The sequence below is a fragment of the Penicillium paradoxum genome (genome assembly GCF_028828445.1).
Source record: "Penicillium paradoxum strain IBT 22861 chromosome Unknown utg000005l_segment0_segment0, whole genome shotgun sequence".
NCBI lineage: Eukaryota > Fungi > Ascomycota > Eurotiomycetes > Eurotiales > Aspergillaceae > Penicillium > Penicillium paradoxum.
In genome coordinates this window covers 1,623,349-1,640,252 of record NW_026643183.1, presented here as the reverse complement: position 1 = coordinate 1,640,252, position 16,904 = coordinate 1,623,349, and the positions used below count along the sequence as shown (strand labels likewise).

At 49.0% G+C, this 16,904-nt stretch overlaps 6 protein-coding genes across 6 annotated transcripts; 4 read left to right on the top strand and 2 right to left on the bottom strand.

Annotated features, from left to right (window-relative positions):
- Positions 1-20: 20 nt before the first annotated feature.
- On the top strand, positions 21-902 carry N7457_005644 (lipoyl(octanoyl) transferase LIP2; the record flags this gene model as incomplete). Its single annotated transcript, XM_057176688.1, has 1 exon — positions 21-902. The coding sequence occupies one exon, from the start codon at positions 21-23 to the stop codon at positions 900-902; it is 882 nt and encodes a 293-aa protein (XP_057030990.1).
- Positions 903-1,814: 912 nt separating this feature from the next.
- On the bottom strand, positions 1,815-2,832 carry rho3 (Rho family GTPase RHO3; the record flags this gene model as incomplete). Its single annotated transcript, XM_057176687.1, has 7 exons — positions 1,815-1,933; positions 1,987-2,188; positions 2,246-2,367; positions 2,423-2,437; positions 2,495-2,511; positions 2,673-2,723; positions 2,783-2,832. 7 exons carry the CDS (start codon positions 2,830-2,832, stop codon positions 1,815-1,817), a joined length of 576 nt encoding a protein of 191 aa, XP_057030989.1.
- Positions 2,833-3,925: 1,093 nt separating this feature from the next.
- On the top strand, positions 3,926-5,553 carry N7457_005642 (uncharacterized protein; the record flags this gene model as incomplete). The annotated part of the gene is made up of 4 exons (XM_057176686.1): positions 3,926-3,969; positions 4,024-4,182; positions 4,238-4,298; positions 4,360-5,553. The coding sequence occupies 4 exons, from the start codon at positions 3,926-3,928 to the stop codon at positions 5,551-5,553; spliced, it is 1,458 nt and encodes a 485-aa protein (XP_057030988.1).
- Positions 5,554-8,062: 2,509 nt separating this feature from the next.
- Positions 8,063-9,758, top strand: N7457_005641 (OTU family ubiquitin thioesterase; the record flags this gene model as incomplete). The annotated part of the gene is made up of 6 exons (XM_057176685.1): positions 8,063-8,305; positions 8,363-8,449; positions 8,518-8,581; positions 8,634-8,899; positions 8,944-9,236; positions 9,293-9,758. 6 exons carry the CDS (start codon positions 8,063-8,065, stop codon positions 9,756-9,758), a joined length of 1,419 nt encoding a protein of 472 aa, XP_057030987.1.
- Positions 9,759-12,090: 2,332 nt separating this feature from the next.
- Positions 12,091-13,641, bottom strand: N7457_005640 (uncharacterized protein; the record flags this gene model as incomplete). The annotated part of the gene is made up of 4 exons (XM_057176684.1): positions 12,091-12,344; positions 12,448-12,673; positions 12,897-13,045; positions 13,113-13,641. 4 exons carry the CDS (start codon positions 13,639-13,641, stop codon positions 12,091-12,093), a joined length of 1,158 nt encoding a protein of 385 aa, XP_057030986.1.
- A 967-nt stretch (positions 13,642-14,608) lies between these two features.
- Positions 14,609-16,725, top strand: N7457_005639 (sugar porter family MFS transporter; the record flags this gene model as incomplete). Its single annotated transcript, XM_057176683.1, has 8 exons — positions 14,609-14,689; positions 14,756-15,152; positions 15,206-15,648; positions 15,702-15,792; positions 15,847-16,152; positions 16,221-16,317; positions 16,374-16,500; positions 16,576-16,725. The coding sequence occupies 8 exons, from the start codon at positions 14,609-14,611 to the stop codon at positions 16,723-16,725; spliced, it is 1,692 nt and encodes a 563-aa protein (XP_057030985.1).
- Between the last annotated feature and the right edge of the window lie 179 nt (positions 16,726-16,904).

The following is a 16,904-nucleotide window of genomic DNA, read 5'->3' as shown; positions in this document are numbered from 1 at the left end:
CACATACCAAACCACCCAAAATGAGACTCGCCCACCTCCACCTCCCCCACACAACGCCCTTCAGCCGCGTCTCGCACATCCAGCAAGCCCTCACATCCCGCCTCCTCACGCACAAAAAGCTCTCCTCCCCGGGCTCCCTCCTCTCCCAAACCTCGGGCAAATCAAGCGCCACACTAGCCAACACCCCACCTCCACCCCCAGACCCAACAATCATCACCTTCACCCCAAACCCGGTCTACACCACCGGCCGTCGCGACCTCCCACCTTCAAACACAAGCCCACCAGACATCACAAACCCCAACCTCTCCCTGCCCGACGCTCTCGAACCCATCCGCTCCCTCCTCATTCCGAATGGCGCCAACCCCCCAAAGGCAGAGTACCACCCGACCCTCCGCGGCGGACAGACAACCTACCACGGACCGGGCCAGATGGTCGCATACACAATCCTCGATCTCAAGAGACTGGGGCTGACCCCGCGCTGCCACATCCGCGTGCTAGAGAACAGCGTCATCGACCTTCTGAAAAGCTACGGCGTGGAGGGTTTCACGACCGAAGACCCGGGCGTGTGGGTATCGAAGGGCGCATCGCAGGCAAAGAAGATCACTGCCGTTGGAGTGCATCTGCGGCGCAATATTAGCAGTTTTGGGATTGGGTTGAATGTTACGGACGAGCCGATGTGGTTCTTCAAGCAGATTGTGGCTTGTGGGTTGGAGGGTAAGGAGGCTACTAGTTTGCAGGGTGTTGGTGTTCCGGGACTGGAGATTGGGGATGTTGCTGTTGGGTTTGTCGAGAGGTTTGTTAGTCGGATTAATACGGACTTTGCTTGTGGGGATACGCCGCTGGGGGAGAGGATTGATGAGGTTTATCAGGTGAAGGAGGAAGATTTACTCAATTCTTTCTAAGATGTCTGTGTTGGTGCTTTGGGTGTTGATTGTTTTATTGTTGGCGTATTCTTGCTCTTGTTTGAGAGTCGTCGAGCTTGTAGGAAACTAGATGTATTTACATTTACCTAGGGCGGGAGTGCAGATACAGGATTATGTCTCTAGTGATTTGACTGGATGGATGCATTGTAAAAAGCCCAGTGTGGACCTGCATTTGGAAGACTGTACGGAGTAATCAAAGCATAGTCATATTGCAAATCAGCCCACATCGGGTGATCAAAAGCCGAAATATGGAGAAACATAAGGCCCCAGGACCTTGGAGGTCCTCGGCCAGCAAGAAAGAGAGAAACTGCCGGCAGATAAGCAGCCCAACATCAACCATGGTATGGTGTCAAGATGCTTGGGGACGGTGGAATAAAAGCGGTGGGTATATAGTTGAGAACATTTGAGTCACTGGAAGGAGATATTAGAGCTCGTCGCAAATCCAATGAAGCCCGAAAGAGGAGCCGATAAGAATTATATTTGTGTATCGTAATAAAGGCGTCAAAAAACCAACCTCGCTGAAATGCTCGGAACACAGAGGTCCCGAGCTATGCATCATGCAACCAACATAGACCAATATCTGTGCCGTGGTATGTTGGGTGTGAGTGGAGTAGAGATTGTATCTGCTCCAGTGGGAAAAAAAAGAAGAGAAAGAAGAGAAAGAAAGAAAGAGAGAAAGAGAGAGAGAGAGAAAGCAAATTAGAATATGCATGGGGGAATCAACAGACTTTGCTGAGGGGAAAATGTAAAGCAAAAGAAGACAGGGCGAAAGAAAGGGGAAGCGGTGGTGGATATCATCAGAAGGATGACTATCCCGTTGGCATGTAAAACCAAATTACTAGCACACAATGCGGTCATTGATTCCAAGCATCGGAGCACGAAGACACCACCTCACTGGATGATGCACGACCCACCGGAGGATGAGCTCCCACCGGCGTTGACCTCAAGGGCGACCTTGGCAGCTTCGTAGAAGCTTTCTCTGATGCCGCGGTTTTGGACTGCAGAGCATTCTGGAGGGGAGATCAGCAGTGCGATAGGATAGATAGCTTCGAGATCGACTCACCGAGGTACTTCACTGCACCAATCTCCTTTGCTTTCGCCAGGCCCTGATCAAAGCTGATGGTGTCGGGGTTATCGTTCATTTCTTCATCCTTGCGCAAGTCGCACTTGAGTGCCGTCAAGACCACCCGCACGCCAGGACAGTTCTCGTTAATCTCTGCGATCCATTTTGACGAGACGTTCTCGAAGGAATCCGGGCTGTCGACCTGTGCACAAGCTTCATTAGCTTGTATGCTGCGGTAATAGAAGAACAATTTTCTTACGCTGAAGCAGAGCATGAGCACATGTGTATCCTCGTAGGACAATGCGCGCAATCGATCGAATTCTTCTTGCCCAGCTGTATCCCAAAGCGAGAGCTCCACATGTATGCCATCAACGAAGATATCTAAGCCGCATATGAGTTTCGAGGGTCACATCTCAGGGGGGGAATGGGGTAATACCGTGAACGTAGTTTTCTGTATTTCTCCATTAGCAACCAATCCAATAACTTCAGCTCCGAGAGATGCGCATACCAAAAACCGTGGGCTCGCTAAGTGCCAGTAACCAGCATCAATAACCTGCAATTGAAAGCTTGCTTCGAAAGTATCGGAATTTCTTACTAGACAGTCGGGAAAAATCTAGTCAAAGGCCCGTTAGCTATGCTGTCATCAACCGGTGAGGGGGTAACGAATGCGAGGGGGGATTGCGCACCCACGAGTAAACACATTCAACGCCGATGTCTTGCCGCAGGCACCATCACCTCTGTAAGAATGTCAGCCCATTCACCAATCATCAGCGGGGAAATTCTGATCAAAACTGACAGCAGCACCATCTTGCGCTGGACCATCTTCTCTCGACCGCATAGCCCCATTGCGCAAAGTGATCTGATTCAGGAGACTCGAAGGAAGGATGTAAGGAGTAAGTCGGGACAGGATATTCACGTTCTGTGCGTTATGTTGTAGAGTGGTAGATCGTCTAAAAATCGGGGGTATTTAGAGAGTGGGAGCAGATTGGGGTTGTTGTCGGGGGAAGATTCCAAGACTCCAGTTGAGTCGATGACATCGCGGCCTGAAGGGATCGGCGAATAGCGTACCAAGCCCCCTTCTGGTCCACCGAAGGTCTTTTTTTTTTCTTTCTTTGATGAGTTGGCTGCTTACCCAGGTATTTGGGCTGAATTTCAGAGTTGTCTTAGTGTAATTTGCATGGAGTATGTTTGTTGGCATGTGTTCCTGATTGTTCTATGTTTTAGGGCGCTATACTCCCGGCAAGGGGCTACCAATGAATAGGTAGAAAGTGCCCCCGTTCTATTCATCTTCTGCAGCCTCTACTCCGTACGTGCCTTTTACTATCTTCGTATTGGGCCTTAATTGACTTCCCCCTCTAATTTACGATCCTAAATTCCCGAGACTTGAATGTCCAGAGAGTTCAAAGCTGTGACAATCAACATACCAAGCCCCTGATAGCTGGCAACAAAACCGACAGGATTCGAAGATTGAGCCCTGAGGGTGGACCTCTTAATTTCCTTTCTACTGCAGGTGACCTGGGCTAACAGCCCAATGTCTCTTTCCTGGGATTCATCGGTGAAGCGTGGCGTTCGGGTTGTCTTCCCTGTCCCTGTATGTAGATACATATCGGCCCAGGGCCTGGAGGTATTTTGCTATTTTGCCCAAGTAGGCCGATCATCCACGATTGACAACCACGATTTGAAGTATTCAATCTAGTCAATCAGTGCATGGTAATATAATCTACGCTCGTAGCTGAGCCAGTCTTGCTAGAATATACATGTAGTTGTAGGTGCAATACGGTGAGTGTAGCGACTTGAAGTCAGTGCTTTCGCGATAGTCAAGGCGGAAAGCTCGCTGTTATCTCACCAAGCTTCCAACTCCAACACCTCGACCCCACCACTTTGCGACACGCTCTCCACCCTATCCTTGTTCTCATTTTCAACGTATCACGCGCCCAAGATGTCTGACGATGATGACTTTATGCAAGACTCCGGAGATGAGGAGTATTGGCCCTTCCCCACTTCGCCTTCCAGACCGAGCTGACCGGCTCAACGCAGTTACGACTTTGAATATGAGGATGCCGATGACGATGATTCCGGGGACATTGGAATCGAGAACAAATACTACAATGCCAAGCAGATCAAGGTGGACAATCCGGAGGAGGCGGTCGATGAGTTCCTAGGCATAGCGCCAATGGAACAAGACAAAAGTGAATGGTAATCGTTCGCTTCTGAACTGATCACGGCGAATGGCACTAATCGCAGAGGACAGGGGATTCAAGGGCCTCAAACAGGCTATCAAGTTGGAATTTAAGCTTGGGCGATATAGCGATGTGAGTTCATATCCCAAGCTCACCTAGCTGTCTATGTACTGACTTTCGTTTTCTTGATTAGACCGTTGAACACTATCGGGAACTACTCACATATGTCAAATCCGCCGTCACGCGAAATTACTCAGAGAAATCAATCAACAATATGCTGGACTTTATTGAGAAAGGGTCGGATAATGCAAAGGCATACCAATGCATGGAGCAGTTCTACTCTCTGACCCTCGAATCATTCCAAAACACAAACAACGAGCGTCTTTGGTTGAAGACCAACATTAAGCTAGCTCGACTCTGGCTGGAGCGCAAGCAATATAGTCAACTGGGCAAGAAGATGCGGGAGTTGCACCGGGCATGCCAGCGAGAGGACGGGACGGACGATACCAGCAAGGGAACATATTTACTCGAGCTTTACGCCCTCGAAATTCAGATGTTCGCCGAGACGAAGAATAACAAACGGCTGAAGGTCTTGTACCAGCGCGCCCTCCGAGTGCGGTCGGCAGTGCCCCATCCCAAGATTATGGGTATCATCCGAGAATGCGGAGGCAAGATGCACATGAGCGAAGAGAACTGGAAGGAGGCACAAAGCGATTTCTTTGAGTCATTCCGAAATTACGACGAAGCGGGCTCCATGCAACGAATCCAAGTGCTCAAGTACCTTGTCCTAACGACCATGCTTATGAAATCCGACATCAACCCCTTCGATTCCCAAGAAACCAAGCCTTACAAGAATGATCCCCGCATTTCAGCGATGACCGATTTGGTGGATGCCTTCCAGCGCGATGATTACCATGCATATGAGGCTGTCCTGAGCAAACATCCCGATGTCTTGGCCGACCCTTTCATTGCGGAGAACATCGACGAGGTTAGCCGCAACATGCGCACTAAGGCCGTTCTTAAATTGATCGCACCCTATACGCGGTTCTCTTTGCAATTTATCTCCAAGCATCTCAAGATCTCTGTGCCCGAGGTCCTGGATATCCTCAGCTTCCTCATCCTCGACAAAAAGCTCCATGCCAAGATTGACCAGGATAACGGGACTGTATTGGTGGAAAGCGCGAGTGACGTGGAGCGACTGCGCGCTGTGGGAGAGTGGAGCTCAGCGCTGCGGACTCTTTGGCAAACAACCCTGAACGGTGAGGGGCTGCGTGCCAATGACCCTCCTCGATTTGCATTCGAGTCGAGTGTTGGAGAGGGACTGCGATCGGGTCTCCGGGCTCGAAAAGATCCCCGAGGCAAACAACCGTCGAGATGGTTAATCTAGAAGTCTAGGCGGTCGTTTTGTCCTTTGAAAGTGCATTCCAGGACTTTTTAAGCGCCTGGATCTGTTCCCGATATCCCGGGAACCGTGTCAAATGACGTGTATTCGGCTGAGCCGCGTTGAAACAGACTAAAAAAAGGACGAGATCTCACACCGATTCTTTGTCGCAGCAATGGGCGAACATTGCGCGAAAGGACTGTTGTTTTGACCCGCTATTTAGAGTTGGTCTGACAGACGCTAAAATCACGATCAGATGAATCATTTACAACGCCTGTACGGAATAGTGTATATCGTGTACAGAGCACGGGTCTGTAGTCTTGTAGCTGGGGAAGCCAATTTGTGAAGCTTTGAAGGTTCCTACGTCGATAGCTCGGGAGATCCATGTCCTTCCTGCCTTGGAAGGTTCACCAGTCCGGTCTCACGTAAGGTGCTTGGGACTCGAAGTATAACACCTGGGCCCGATCAGTGAACCGGGATTTAGAGGATATTCCAACAAAGAAAAGGCAACCAAAAGATAAAAAAAGAACGTCAATGCGAAGACCCATTTGCGCCGACATGGGACCTTATCTTTCTCATAGGTTTACATGGATCGCGGCGCATCAGGTACGCCGTTCTGGCTTTCCTGTAACCTGATTTTTTCTAAGTTCTGGGCAATCCGCATTGACAGCATCTGGGTTCCGGCTGGCGATCGTGGGATTTCCTTGAATTGCCTCAAAGGGGATCTACCTTTGCAGTCACGATAAACCAACTCTAGGACCGAGCACCAGGTCGGGTGATGGCGATAACTTATACCGCAAGACCAGCCAGTAAGGCCACCGCCACACCAAAAGCCAAAAGAAAAGCAAAAAGAAAGAGACGGGGAAACCGCGTATCTGCATTGACCGGAGGGCTGCACCAATCACGACGGGGCGCAGGGAATCAAATAACCCAGTCCTTAGCCCTGGACGCTTTCAAACCCCGCTTTGGGGGCCTTTTTACCAGCAGATCTGTTTCTTTTTTTTTTTTTCTCCTTTCCCCTGTCATGTTATATCCCCAGTTAGGTAACTCCGTGGAGCCTATATAGCTCCCCGATTAGTCCTGTGCAATTGGAGCCTCGGTGGGTATGGGGTGTGTGGGGGGGAGAGTCCATTGTATAATAGCTCCGATATAGGGAGACCCCGACGCCTCTCCTGTCAATTGAAATATCGACCGAGGGGATTTGTGGGGTATACAGGCTGTACTCCCAACAGATACGACAATACAAAAAAAAAAAAGGAAAGAAGACTGGGCGTTTACGCGAGATGTTTGTGTTGTTCGATCAGCATCTTCAGACAGCTGTATGGCCGAGATGGGGCACGGTGCATCGTTCATATATTATTTTATTTTATCTTTTCTTTTCGCCTTTCTCTTTTGTTTTATTTTCATATTCCACGTTCCATATAGGAGAGCACGAGAAAAAAAAGAAGACGGTGTTGCATCTTTTTCCTTTTCGCACATCTGGAAATCTCCCCCCGCCAAACTTCCCCCTCGAATTCCCCTAAACTCCCTAATCCGCAATCCTCCTAAATCCTCCAAGCCTCCAAGTTTGCAGGTTTGCAAGTTTTTCGTGAGATCGATCATCGCTCTGGGCTCTTGGACTCGTGAACTCTCTCTTCATCCTTGCTCTCTCTCCGGGTTTAACCACACACCCTCGGTCTCACTCGGCTTCTCTCTGCTTCCCCCTCCATGATTATCTCATCGGCAAGATCATAGGCAAAAAAACTACCAGGTGGGCACATCTTCTCCCCGATCGTATCGTTTGATTTTGTCATTGCGTGTCATATGTCTCTGCTCTTGGTCCCCTTACAGCCCACTTCTCTGGCACTCCAGAATTCCCCCCGGAATCTATATCCGTGAGAAGCAAAATCAGAGAGATATTTCCGGGATTTCGGGGTCCTTTTTCTTTCTTCCCCCCAGATGAGGTGGCTCGTGCTTCGAAAGGAGACCCCTGAAGACCCTGACAACCGGCTTCTAGCCTTTTGACGTGGAGGCTTGCCCTCATAACGTCATTCACGTTTTCCTTTTTCGTCCACAATGTGATTGTGATATTGCTTGACCCTTCTTCCCCCTTTTAACATCACGGGGAGAGTTGCCCGTCCGAGAGGCTTGTAGTACACACCTCCCCTCTGCCCCATGTTTCTTGTATCCCCTTGGCCCCGGGTGTTCGGCCTGATGTTAACCTTACCATGACTGCCATGTGTTGCGTCTCGATCATCATGCTGAGACTATGATAGTAGAAGTCGATCCATTGTGCCGGGATACACTACAGTGTGACGGTGTCCGTATTTCACCCCGAAGTCCCCAGGAAATGTCAACGGGAGCTGTATGTCACCTCGTTTTTTCTGCTTTTCTTTTTCTTTCTTTTCTTTTTTCGATTATTTATTGGCATTCCCCAGGTCCATTTCATTTCGTTCTGACATCTCCAGACACTTTTGACATAAACCCACGTGGACTCTTCGACTCCTTCCAATAATCCCCATTCTTGCCGTATGCGATGTCCTTATCAAAACCTACTTGGAATCATTTCGGTCCTCACCAGCCGTTCCCGGAAAAGCAGTATTCCGCCCATTTCTACCGGCACGCCCTTTCTTCGTCTTTTTTCTCTCCGGTGGCCCTTTCATTATCAGCTGCATTCTCCCATCCGATCTCTTGCACCTCCGCCAATATGAATGCTCTCTCGCCCGACGAGATGGAACGCTTCCAGAAGCTGTCCAATAGTTATCAGCCAGATATCCCGGTAAATAAGCTTCTATCTGCCCTGATCGGCAGGCAATGGCTGACAGCGTATCGACAGGGTCCCCTTGTCTCAGCCAAGCAGTCGAGTCACAGCATTGCCTTGGATTACTCCAATGCAGATCCGACTCTAGTCACAAAGACAAATGTAAGCTTTCGTGGCTTGAGCCTTCTGTGTGACTACATTGTGTTTCGCATCTGACTCACTGTACCCAGGCGCTGGCTGTCACCCACCCCGAATGCCGCATCATGAAAGGCGATGGGGATTGTGGTTGGAGAGGTATTGTTGTGTACAGCCTATAATCGGCGGACTCCATGCTAATCATATGCAGCCGTGGCGTTTGGTTACTTCGAATCCCTCTTCAACCTCAGAGACACGCTCCGCATAAATGCTGAGATTCAGCGGATGAAGGATCTCAGCAAGCTTTTGGATCAGGTTGGGATATCGGATTCCATCTATGAGATGTTTGTGGATGCCACGCTAGATGTCCTTGACCAAACGCGTGCTGCTATTCACAATGGCGCTCAAGACGAGTCTTTCCTCGTCAATCTTTTCAATGACGGCTTTTACAACAATAGCATCATTACTCACTTCCGAGTAAGTCCTGCCGAATAGCATGTTGGATTACTGTTTGGATATAGACTGATTGTTTCGGCATGAAGATCTTGACTAGTGCGTGGATCAAACTCAACTCAGACCGCTATCAGGCTTTCCTCCCGACATCGGTGGATCAATATTGCAGTTCGCGAATAGAGCCGGTGAAGAGCGAAATCGACGAAGTTGGTCTCCAGGCGTTGATCGATGGCGTGATTGATGGATCTGGCTTTGGCGTCGAAATTCTGTACCTTGATCGAAGTGAAGGTGACGTGGTGACACCTCACCAACTCTCCTCTCTCCGCCGTGAAGATGCAACAATCCGTCTTCTGTACCGACCGTGAGTTATTCCAGCCGCTCACGTGTGTTTTGTGTTAAGCCTAACATCCCATGCAGCGGTCACTATGATCTCCTCTATCCGGTGCACACTGCCTTGAACATGGCACCCATAGTTAACCTCCAATATGGAATGACGACCGACTACTCCCCTTGGGATCAAGCTGCTCTCGGCTTCGATGTCAATTCAAGCTTAATGGCCATCCCCAATCTGATGCAGGATACATCCTTTGGGATGGGCGCTCCTATGTCCCCCATGCCTTCTGTCTCGCCATCCCCCGGTAGTCCATTCCGCATGTCTCCACAACAGGACATGTACCAATCGCCCATGCAGAGCCATGCACCCATTCCGCCAGTTCCTGTCTCATCTCCTCCAACACAAATTGCGCCACCCTCCGCCGCCCCACCCCCGATGACTTCGCTGCCCAGTCGATCATCAGACGGTCCACAAATTCGTCTGAACCCGCTGGTGATGAAACCGAATCTGAGCCGCTCGCTGCCCGTCACTACCCCTTTCAAAAAGTGAGTTCTGTCAATGCAATCATAGCCTCAGTTCCTGATCAGTGTTTCCTAGTTCCCCATACAATCAGGCACATTTCCAGAATTCAGATTTCGAACCGATTCATTGGGAACCCCATGATCGACATGATCGACACGATCGACATGATCGAAGATAAGGCTGTGACCGGGTGATCTATGGACTTTTGTCATGCAGTTCTTCCCCTCATACCGATCATCCTGGGTTAATCGCCTCGTATCATGGATTGTTCGGGGGACTGGGTCAGCACGTCTCTTTCTCTTGTTTATCTAGGGTTTGTGATAGGCCTGAGTTACAATCGCCCCTCTTTTCTCCATCCCATTCTTTCTCTCCTCCCTATGATTGTCCTTTTTAGCGTGGTCCAGCGCGTTGCATGGTACGAGCGTTCTTGCCCAGATTGTTTTTTTTTCCCATTTTAAGCCTCGGGGCCTTTGATTTTCTCTTCTCTTCTTCTCCGAGTCTATCTTTTTTTTTACAGATTTGGAACTACAAGAAATGCATTCTTATTGAACTATATGTATGTGTCTGTAGATGCAGGGGTAGAACGTAAGGGGAGAAGAAGTATTAGCCCAGGGCCGCTCCGGGGGTTATTTTGATTGCTGACAGTTTGATCAAACTTCATATAAAAGCCTAAATAGTGGAACGTGGTCTAGCCCGACCCATGAGTATCTGCGAGGGTTAAAAAGCAATCGCACCGACCTTCTAACCTTATTATATCACCATGTGGTTCTTACGGAGCTGCAGCTTGGCCAGCCCTTCCTTTGTCACCTCCAAATTCTTGGAACCTTTCTAATTATATCACTGATTCCTTCTCTAGGATCTAGCTGGCATCTACTACCCAGACCACCATCCAGCATTCGTCACTTAGGTCAACTGTGCTGCATACTTCATCTATACCTATAGGGCAGAGATTCCGAGAGCCCGAGCTTATAGATATTCTGCGACTGTTATATGTGAGCCCGAACGCAGGAGGGAGAGGGTCGATAATGGAAAAAAAAGATGAACTCCAAAAATATCTAGATATCTGTTCTACAAGCGTCACTCCTGAGGCCAACACCACTCAACACAAACAACTCTTGTTTCGTTGATACCGAAAGACACGAAACTATCCAGACTTCGTCGTCGTTATCTGCTAAACGACGCCTCATCGTTTATCTCAGGGTGCTTCCTACCGTGAAACCTCCGTTTACTTCAACATTTCTGCATTCGTTTGAAATCTGCCCCCCAAGAAGCGCCGCCATTGCAAATCCGGACACGGTTATCGAATAATGTCTATATTTGAAACCGTCTCCCTGAAATGAATCCTCAATCAATCAGATCCTGAAGAGCGGAAAGCCCTACTACTCGCCAAGTTCATGCAACAAAAAAGCCACGCAAGATGGATTAGAGCTTTTCATGTCCGCGTCTATGAAACCAGCCCGGCTTTGCTCGATGCTCTATATACACAAAAGCGCTCAATGCGCAAATGAAACCCCGGTCGAAGGCCTCCATCGCTTTAAATACGGAAGTCTGAATACTTCTCCGCTAGACGAGATATCTCGCTCGATACGCACCCCACCTATCCAGAGCTCGACACCAATCTGTCCCTGCTGTTAGGGACAAGTCATGACCCTGCGTTTCTGTCGCTGCGGGACCCCGGCTATGAGTTGGGTTGCGGTGACTCTGCGCCATATTGCATGCGATCCCTTCTATATTCCGAGGAAAGAGATCTTTGAGTGTTCATCGGCATGATGATGTCTTTTTTTCTCTTTTGATGGCTGTTTCAAGGATATACTTCTTGGCGAGTTTGAATGCGGGCGTTTCATTTCTGCCCACTCGTTATCTCTTCGCGTGGATGTCTGATCTGGTGGAAACTCAGGTTGTAGCAGGGCATGGGGTGTGGATCGGCGATTTGTGGAATTGTGGGCGGTACTGATGAGGATGCTTAGATTGGGACTGTGGGAGATACACAGTGTCTTGGTTTGAGTCTTTCGGTTGATGGTTGGAAATGATACTCCTGACGCGATGGAATGACTGATTTTGTTCTTGGTTGAAGTCATATGACTTCTGTTCCTTGCTATGCTACAAATAGCCTCCTTCCCTTCCTTCTCCTTAGATGAATACAGGGGTTTTCTATTCTCTTCTTCTATCATAAAGCCTGGTGCTTGAATAGTTCTATAGACTTTGTTCCATGCATTCCGAAGAGAATACCATATCTTTTGACCGTGGGCTCTCTTATTTCGTGGTATTCTATTAGCATTCAAAGCCAGAGGCTCTAGACTATCTTACTTTCTTATATCCAAATATAAGATCTAAAAATACATTATATGCACATGATACTTCACACTGGAATCTCCTCATCCCCAGCCTCTAAAACAACTTCAACCATCTCCTCTAACCCGCGATCCTTCGTCTCAGCGTCTATATACCCCGCAACGACAAGTCGCTCTAGCGTATCCCACACCCAGTTCTGGCTGTTCCAGTCTTCTTCCCCTGCTGGGACTTCCGGGATTGGAGTCCTGGATATCGTCTCTCGTAGATGTGAGATAGGTGTTGAGGATGAGAGTGTGGCCACGGGGATTGTACGTGCCAAGTCTGAATAAATTAGCTGTTATCCATCTTGGGGATTTCATAGTAACAGAGTATCGGGTGTTGCATGTTCTCGCGATATCAAGTATAGCAAGGATGTGGATCCTACCTGTGGAGGAACTAGGGATCTCCCAATTCACTCGTTCTGAGAAACTGTAGTAGCCGGTTGACCCGACTACCTCTGCGAAAGATGATTTGATCGGTAGCTCTGTCTGTGTTGGTTGTGGGTCGCTAAATTCAAGGTATAATGCTGTGTGTCGGTAGCGGGCGTAGTCGAGGGGTGAGGCAACGAAGACGAGGATGAAGAGTTTGATGGGCATTTTTGTAGTACTTGGCTGTTTTTTATTTGAATGTACTTTTTTGATTATCATTAGGAAATTCGTTTCATTATATCTTCCTTTTTTTTAATTAAAAACAAAAACTTGATCGTTGATTTGACAGAGGAGCCTCGGGATGACGTCGGGGGTCGCTTCTAGAAGTTCGGTGCCTAGGTGCAGAAACTCATTTCCTAAACAGCCGAATCACTGCGTGTGGGATGGCTCTGATAACCTGCCATACTACATAGACTGTCTCGCTAGTCGCGGAACCACTGTACGCCACTGGTCGGGAGGGAATGTCTGCTGCGACAAGGATGGTGTTCACGAGTGCTGCAGGGTAATGTTCTCGCAGAAACCCGACAACGAGATCGTGTCCATTTGTAATACCACCTATGATTCTCAGTATCTAGGTGCAGTATAAACAGTATAAATAGAAAAGGAGAATCCATGCACATACCACTGGTCCATAAATTGCCATCTCTTGCTACCCTCACCGAGTCATCCCACTTCGCTTCTGGGAACTTTCTCTTCATCTCGGGTATCAACAGTCGTGGCGCGGTGACTTCCCTACCATTTGCGATTCCCGAGTATCCGATCACATATGCTCCCGTGCAGATACTCAGAATGGACGTGCCTGCTGCGTGGTGCTTGCGCACAAAGTCAAGGTATTCTTCTGCCGGGGGCATATCTTTGGGTGATGGGCCGGGGATAACCACTACGTCTAGTTTCCCTGGGGCGACGGCATCGTCCGCAAGCGAGTCGGTTAGTCGCAGGCTCATTTGAGCGGTTGTACCGACCATTGCGTCTCTTCCCTGGTGGGCGATGTAGTGGATCTCGCAGGGCCGGCCCATGTCAACAAGTGGCTGTGGGAGAGAGCATTCCTGGAGGTATTCTGGGGTTGTCATGTAGAGGAGATCGATGGCTGCTAGATCGAGGAGTTGGACGGTTCCTGCGAGAAGGACTCCGATGTGGAAAGGCTGTGACATCTTGAATATCGTGTGGAAGTCTGCCTAGAAGGCGAGAGGTTAGTGCGTAGATATACCTAACCTACATGTAGGTATAGAGGGTTATGTGCTGGGTAAATGCAGCACTCAGTTGCTGAGGAAAGCGCGAGCTTCACATGTCTAGGTTGCGCAGATTCTGCTCTGCAATACCTGCATGTCACGGCAATGAACCAAAATCAACCTACAAATGCCCTTTGCTAATGCGCGCATAATCGCGCGACATGCACGGGATGGGGAAGGTCACATGGGCAGAAACGCCCGAATGAGGAGAGTTCATTCGAGCATTCGCTCATGATGAGCCGTTCATCTTGTGACTTTTCACCCTCCACATCCGAATTGCAGATATTCTTGCGATCGGAATTACCCCGACTCTCCACGTTTCAGAGTTCCACTTGACGCCATTCCCCACCGGGCTTCGGGATACATCCGCCCGAATCTACGCAGGGCGACACCGAGATTCATTCTATTTTGTTGGAATCTATATTCGATATGGAATATATGGTGTATGCTGATCTATAAATCAGCTTCTGTTGCCTCTGTATTCCCCGAAGACACCCAGGGTGCGCAGAGACCTCCCAGGACAGGGGTGTTCCCCGCATTATCACCTCCCCCGACCTCGGGACAGTCGGTCCACCAGAAATATCGGGGAAGTCCACCCCCCCAGCTTCGGCCCCGTCCTTTTCTCTGCCTGCCGTTTCCATTGGATCGGAGGAGACCACTCCGTTTCGACTTGCCTATATCAGACTATGTGCTCCTTCGGCTTCCCGGAGTACTGTGTTCCTGCTTGCTTCTTGTATACCAGACGGAGTACTGTGTTCCTGGCAGAGCGAACCGGAGGTAACCATCGATGCTCGCCATATAGGTTGGCACAGAGGGGAAGCATATATAAAGCGACAGGGCTTACCGCTTCGAAGAGATCAGCTGAGACCTAAGAAAAATTCTGGGTATCATGGCTACTGTTACGGAGAGCGCCCCGAAGGGCGGCTTTGCGCTTGTCATGCAGAATCCCTATCTCTGTGGTGTAGCAGCGGTATGTACTCTGTGTTTGCATTTGGTATCTTCTTGCTCTATAAACTGTTTCTAACGTCGTGTTCAGTTCTCGAGTCTGGGTGGTCTGTTGTTTGGATATGATCAAGGTGTCATTAGCGGTGTTGTCACTATGGAGTCCTTCGCGGCTCGATACCCTCGTGTCTTCACGGAAAGCGGGTTCAAGGGTTGGTTTGTGTCGACGCTGTTGTTGGCAGCCTGGTTTGGTTCTTTGATCAATGGTCCTATTGCCGATAGAATTGGTCGAAAGCTGTCGATTAATTTGGCTGTTATTGTTTTTACTATTGGTTCTATCATCCAATGTGCGGCTATGAACGTGTCCATGCTTTTTGCCGGTCGTGCTATTGCTGGTTTGGCCGTTGGTCAATTGACAATGGTTGTGCCTCTGTACATCTCTGAGGTTTCTATTCCGGAAATTCGTGGAGGATTGGTCGTTCTACAGCAATGTAAGTTTTTGCTTCGAGGTCCGGATGTAGTACGTCGGCTGATTCAAGTTTAGTATCTGTCACTTTGGGAATTCTCTTCAGTTACTGGATTGACTATGGAACGAACTACATTGGTGGCACTCGTTGTGCTCCTGATACACCATACACCGGAGGCACGCTTCTGAAGCCTGCCTTCGATCCGTACAACGATGTTCCTGCTGGAGGCTGCACCGGCCAATCTGAGGTTTCATGGCGTCTTCCTCTCGCCCTGCAAATCCTGCCAGCCGTTATCCTGGGTATTGGAATGCTGTTCTTCCCTGACTCGCCGCGTTGGTTGATGATGAAGGAGCGTGATGACGAATCACTCAATGCGCTTTCAAGACTCCGCCGACAATCCCGTGATAGCCCTGTTCTGCTCAACGAGTACCTTGAAATCAAGGCCTCTATCATGTTGGAAAACTCCTTTGCGAAGGACAATTTCCCTAACCTATCTGGATGGAGATTGCACTATGCTCAGGTTTGTGCCAATTTTCTCTGGTTTGATCGAATCTCATTGACACTATTTCAAAGTACATGTCCCTTCTTACATCATGGCCTCGCTTCAAGCGGCTGGCTATTGGCTGCATCGTGATGTTCTTCCAGCAGTTCATGGGTTGTAACGGTACGTCAATTCCCTGGCTGTCCATTTATCTATAGCAATATCTGATTCCTATAGCCATGATCTACTACGCACCTACAATCTTCGCCCAACTAGGCCTGGATGGCAACACGACCTCCCTCCTTGCTACTGGTGTTTACGGTATCGTCAACACCCTCAGCACACTTCCAGCTCTCTTCTTCATCGACAAAGTCGGTCGCCGACCTCTGCTTATGGCTGGAGCCACAGGCACTTGCATTTCACTAGTGATTGTGGGCGGCATTTTGGGCGGCTTTGGATCCGGCCTCGTCGACAACAAATCCGCTGGGTGGGCCGGTATTGCTTTCATCTACATTTATGATGTCAACTTCTCCTATTCATTTGGTAAGATTGAGTCTTACAATCCTTGCTGGCTTTATTCTCTGGCATCAACTAATAATCTTTCTTTACAGCCCCCATTGGTTGGGTTCTTCCTTCGGAGATTTTCAATCTGTCGATTAGATCCAAGGCCATCTCTATTACGACTTCTGCAACATGGATGTGTAACTTGTAAGTCCTAGCATCCCCAGTCGAATCATTCAATTCTAAGAATCTCTGTCTTGCAGCATCATCGGCCTGGTCACTCCTGACATGCTCGAGTCCATCACCTGGGGCACATACATCTTCTTCGCTGCATTCTGTCTTCTTGCTCTGGCATTCACCTTCTTCTGTATTCCCGAAACGCGTGGAAAGGTACGTTCTATGCCCCCTCTTCTACGCACCAATGCCACTACCTTTCAAATTATCATGCTAACCTGTCTCCAACAGACACTCGAAGATATGGATCTCATCTTCGGCGATACAGCCGCTCACGAAGAGAAGAAGCGCATCAAGCACATCGAAGCCGAGTTGCGCGGAACACCTATCGACGAGGACGATATCATGAAGCCCGTCGATTCACACGCTGAAGAAGCGTAAATGACGGTGTAAGATTAATGGCTTCATGCAAGAGAAACTCAGCACATACTGTCTATAATACCCCGACATACAATGTCAAAGCCTGTACAAAGAATTCGTGAATTTGAAGAAATTCGCTGATGCCTATATACCCTACGAACTTAAATCCAATACCAAGCTTCCCATCTCTTTTCCATAGC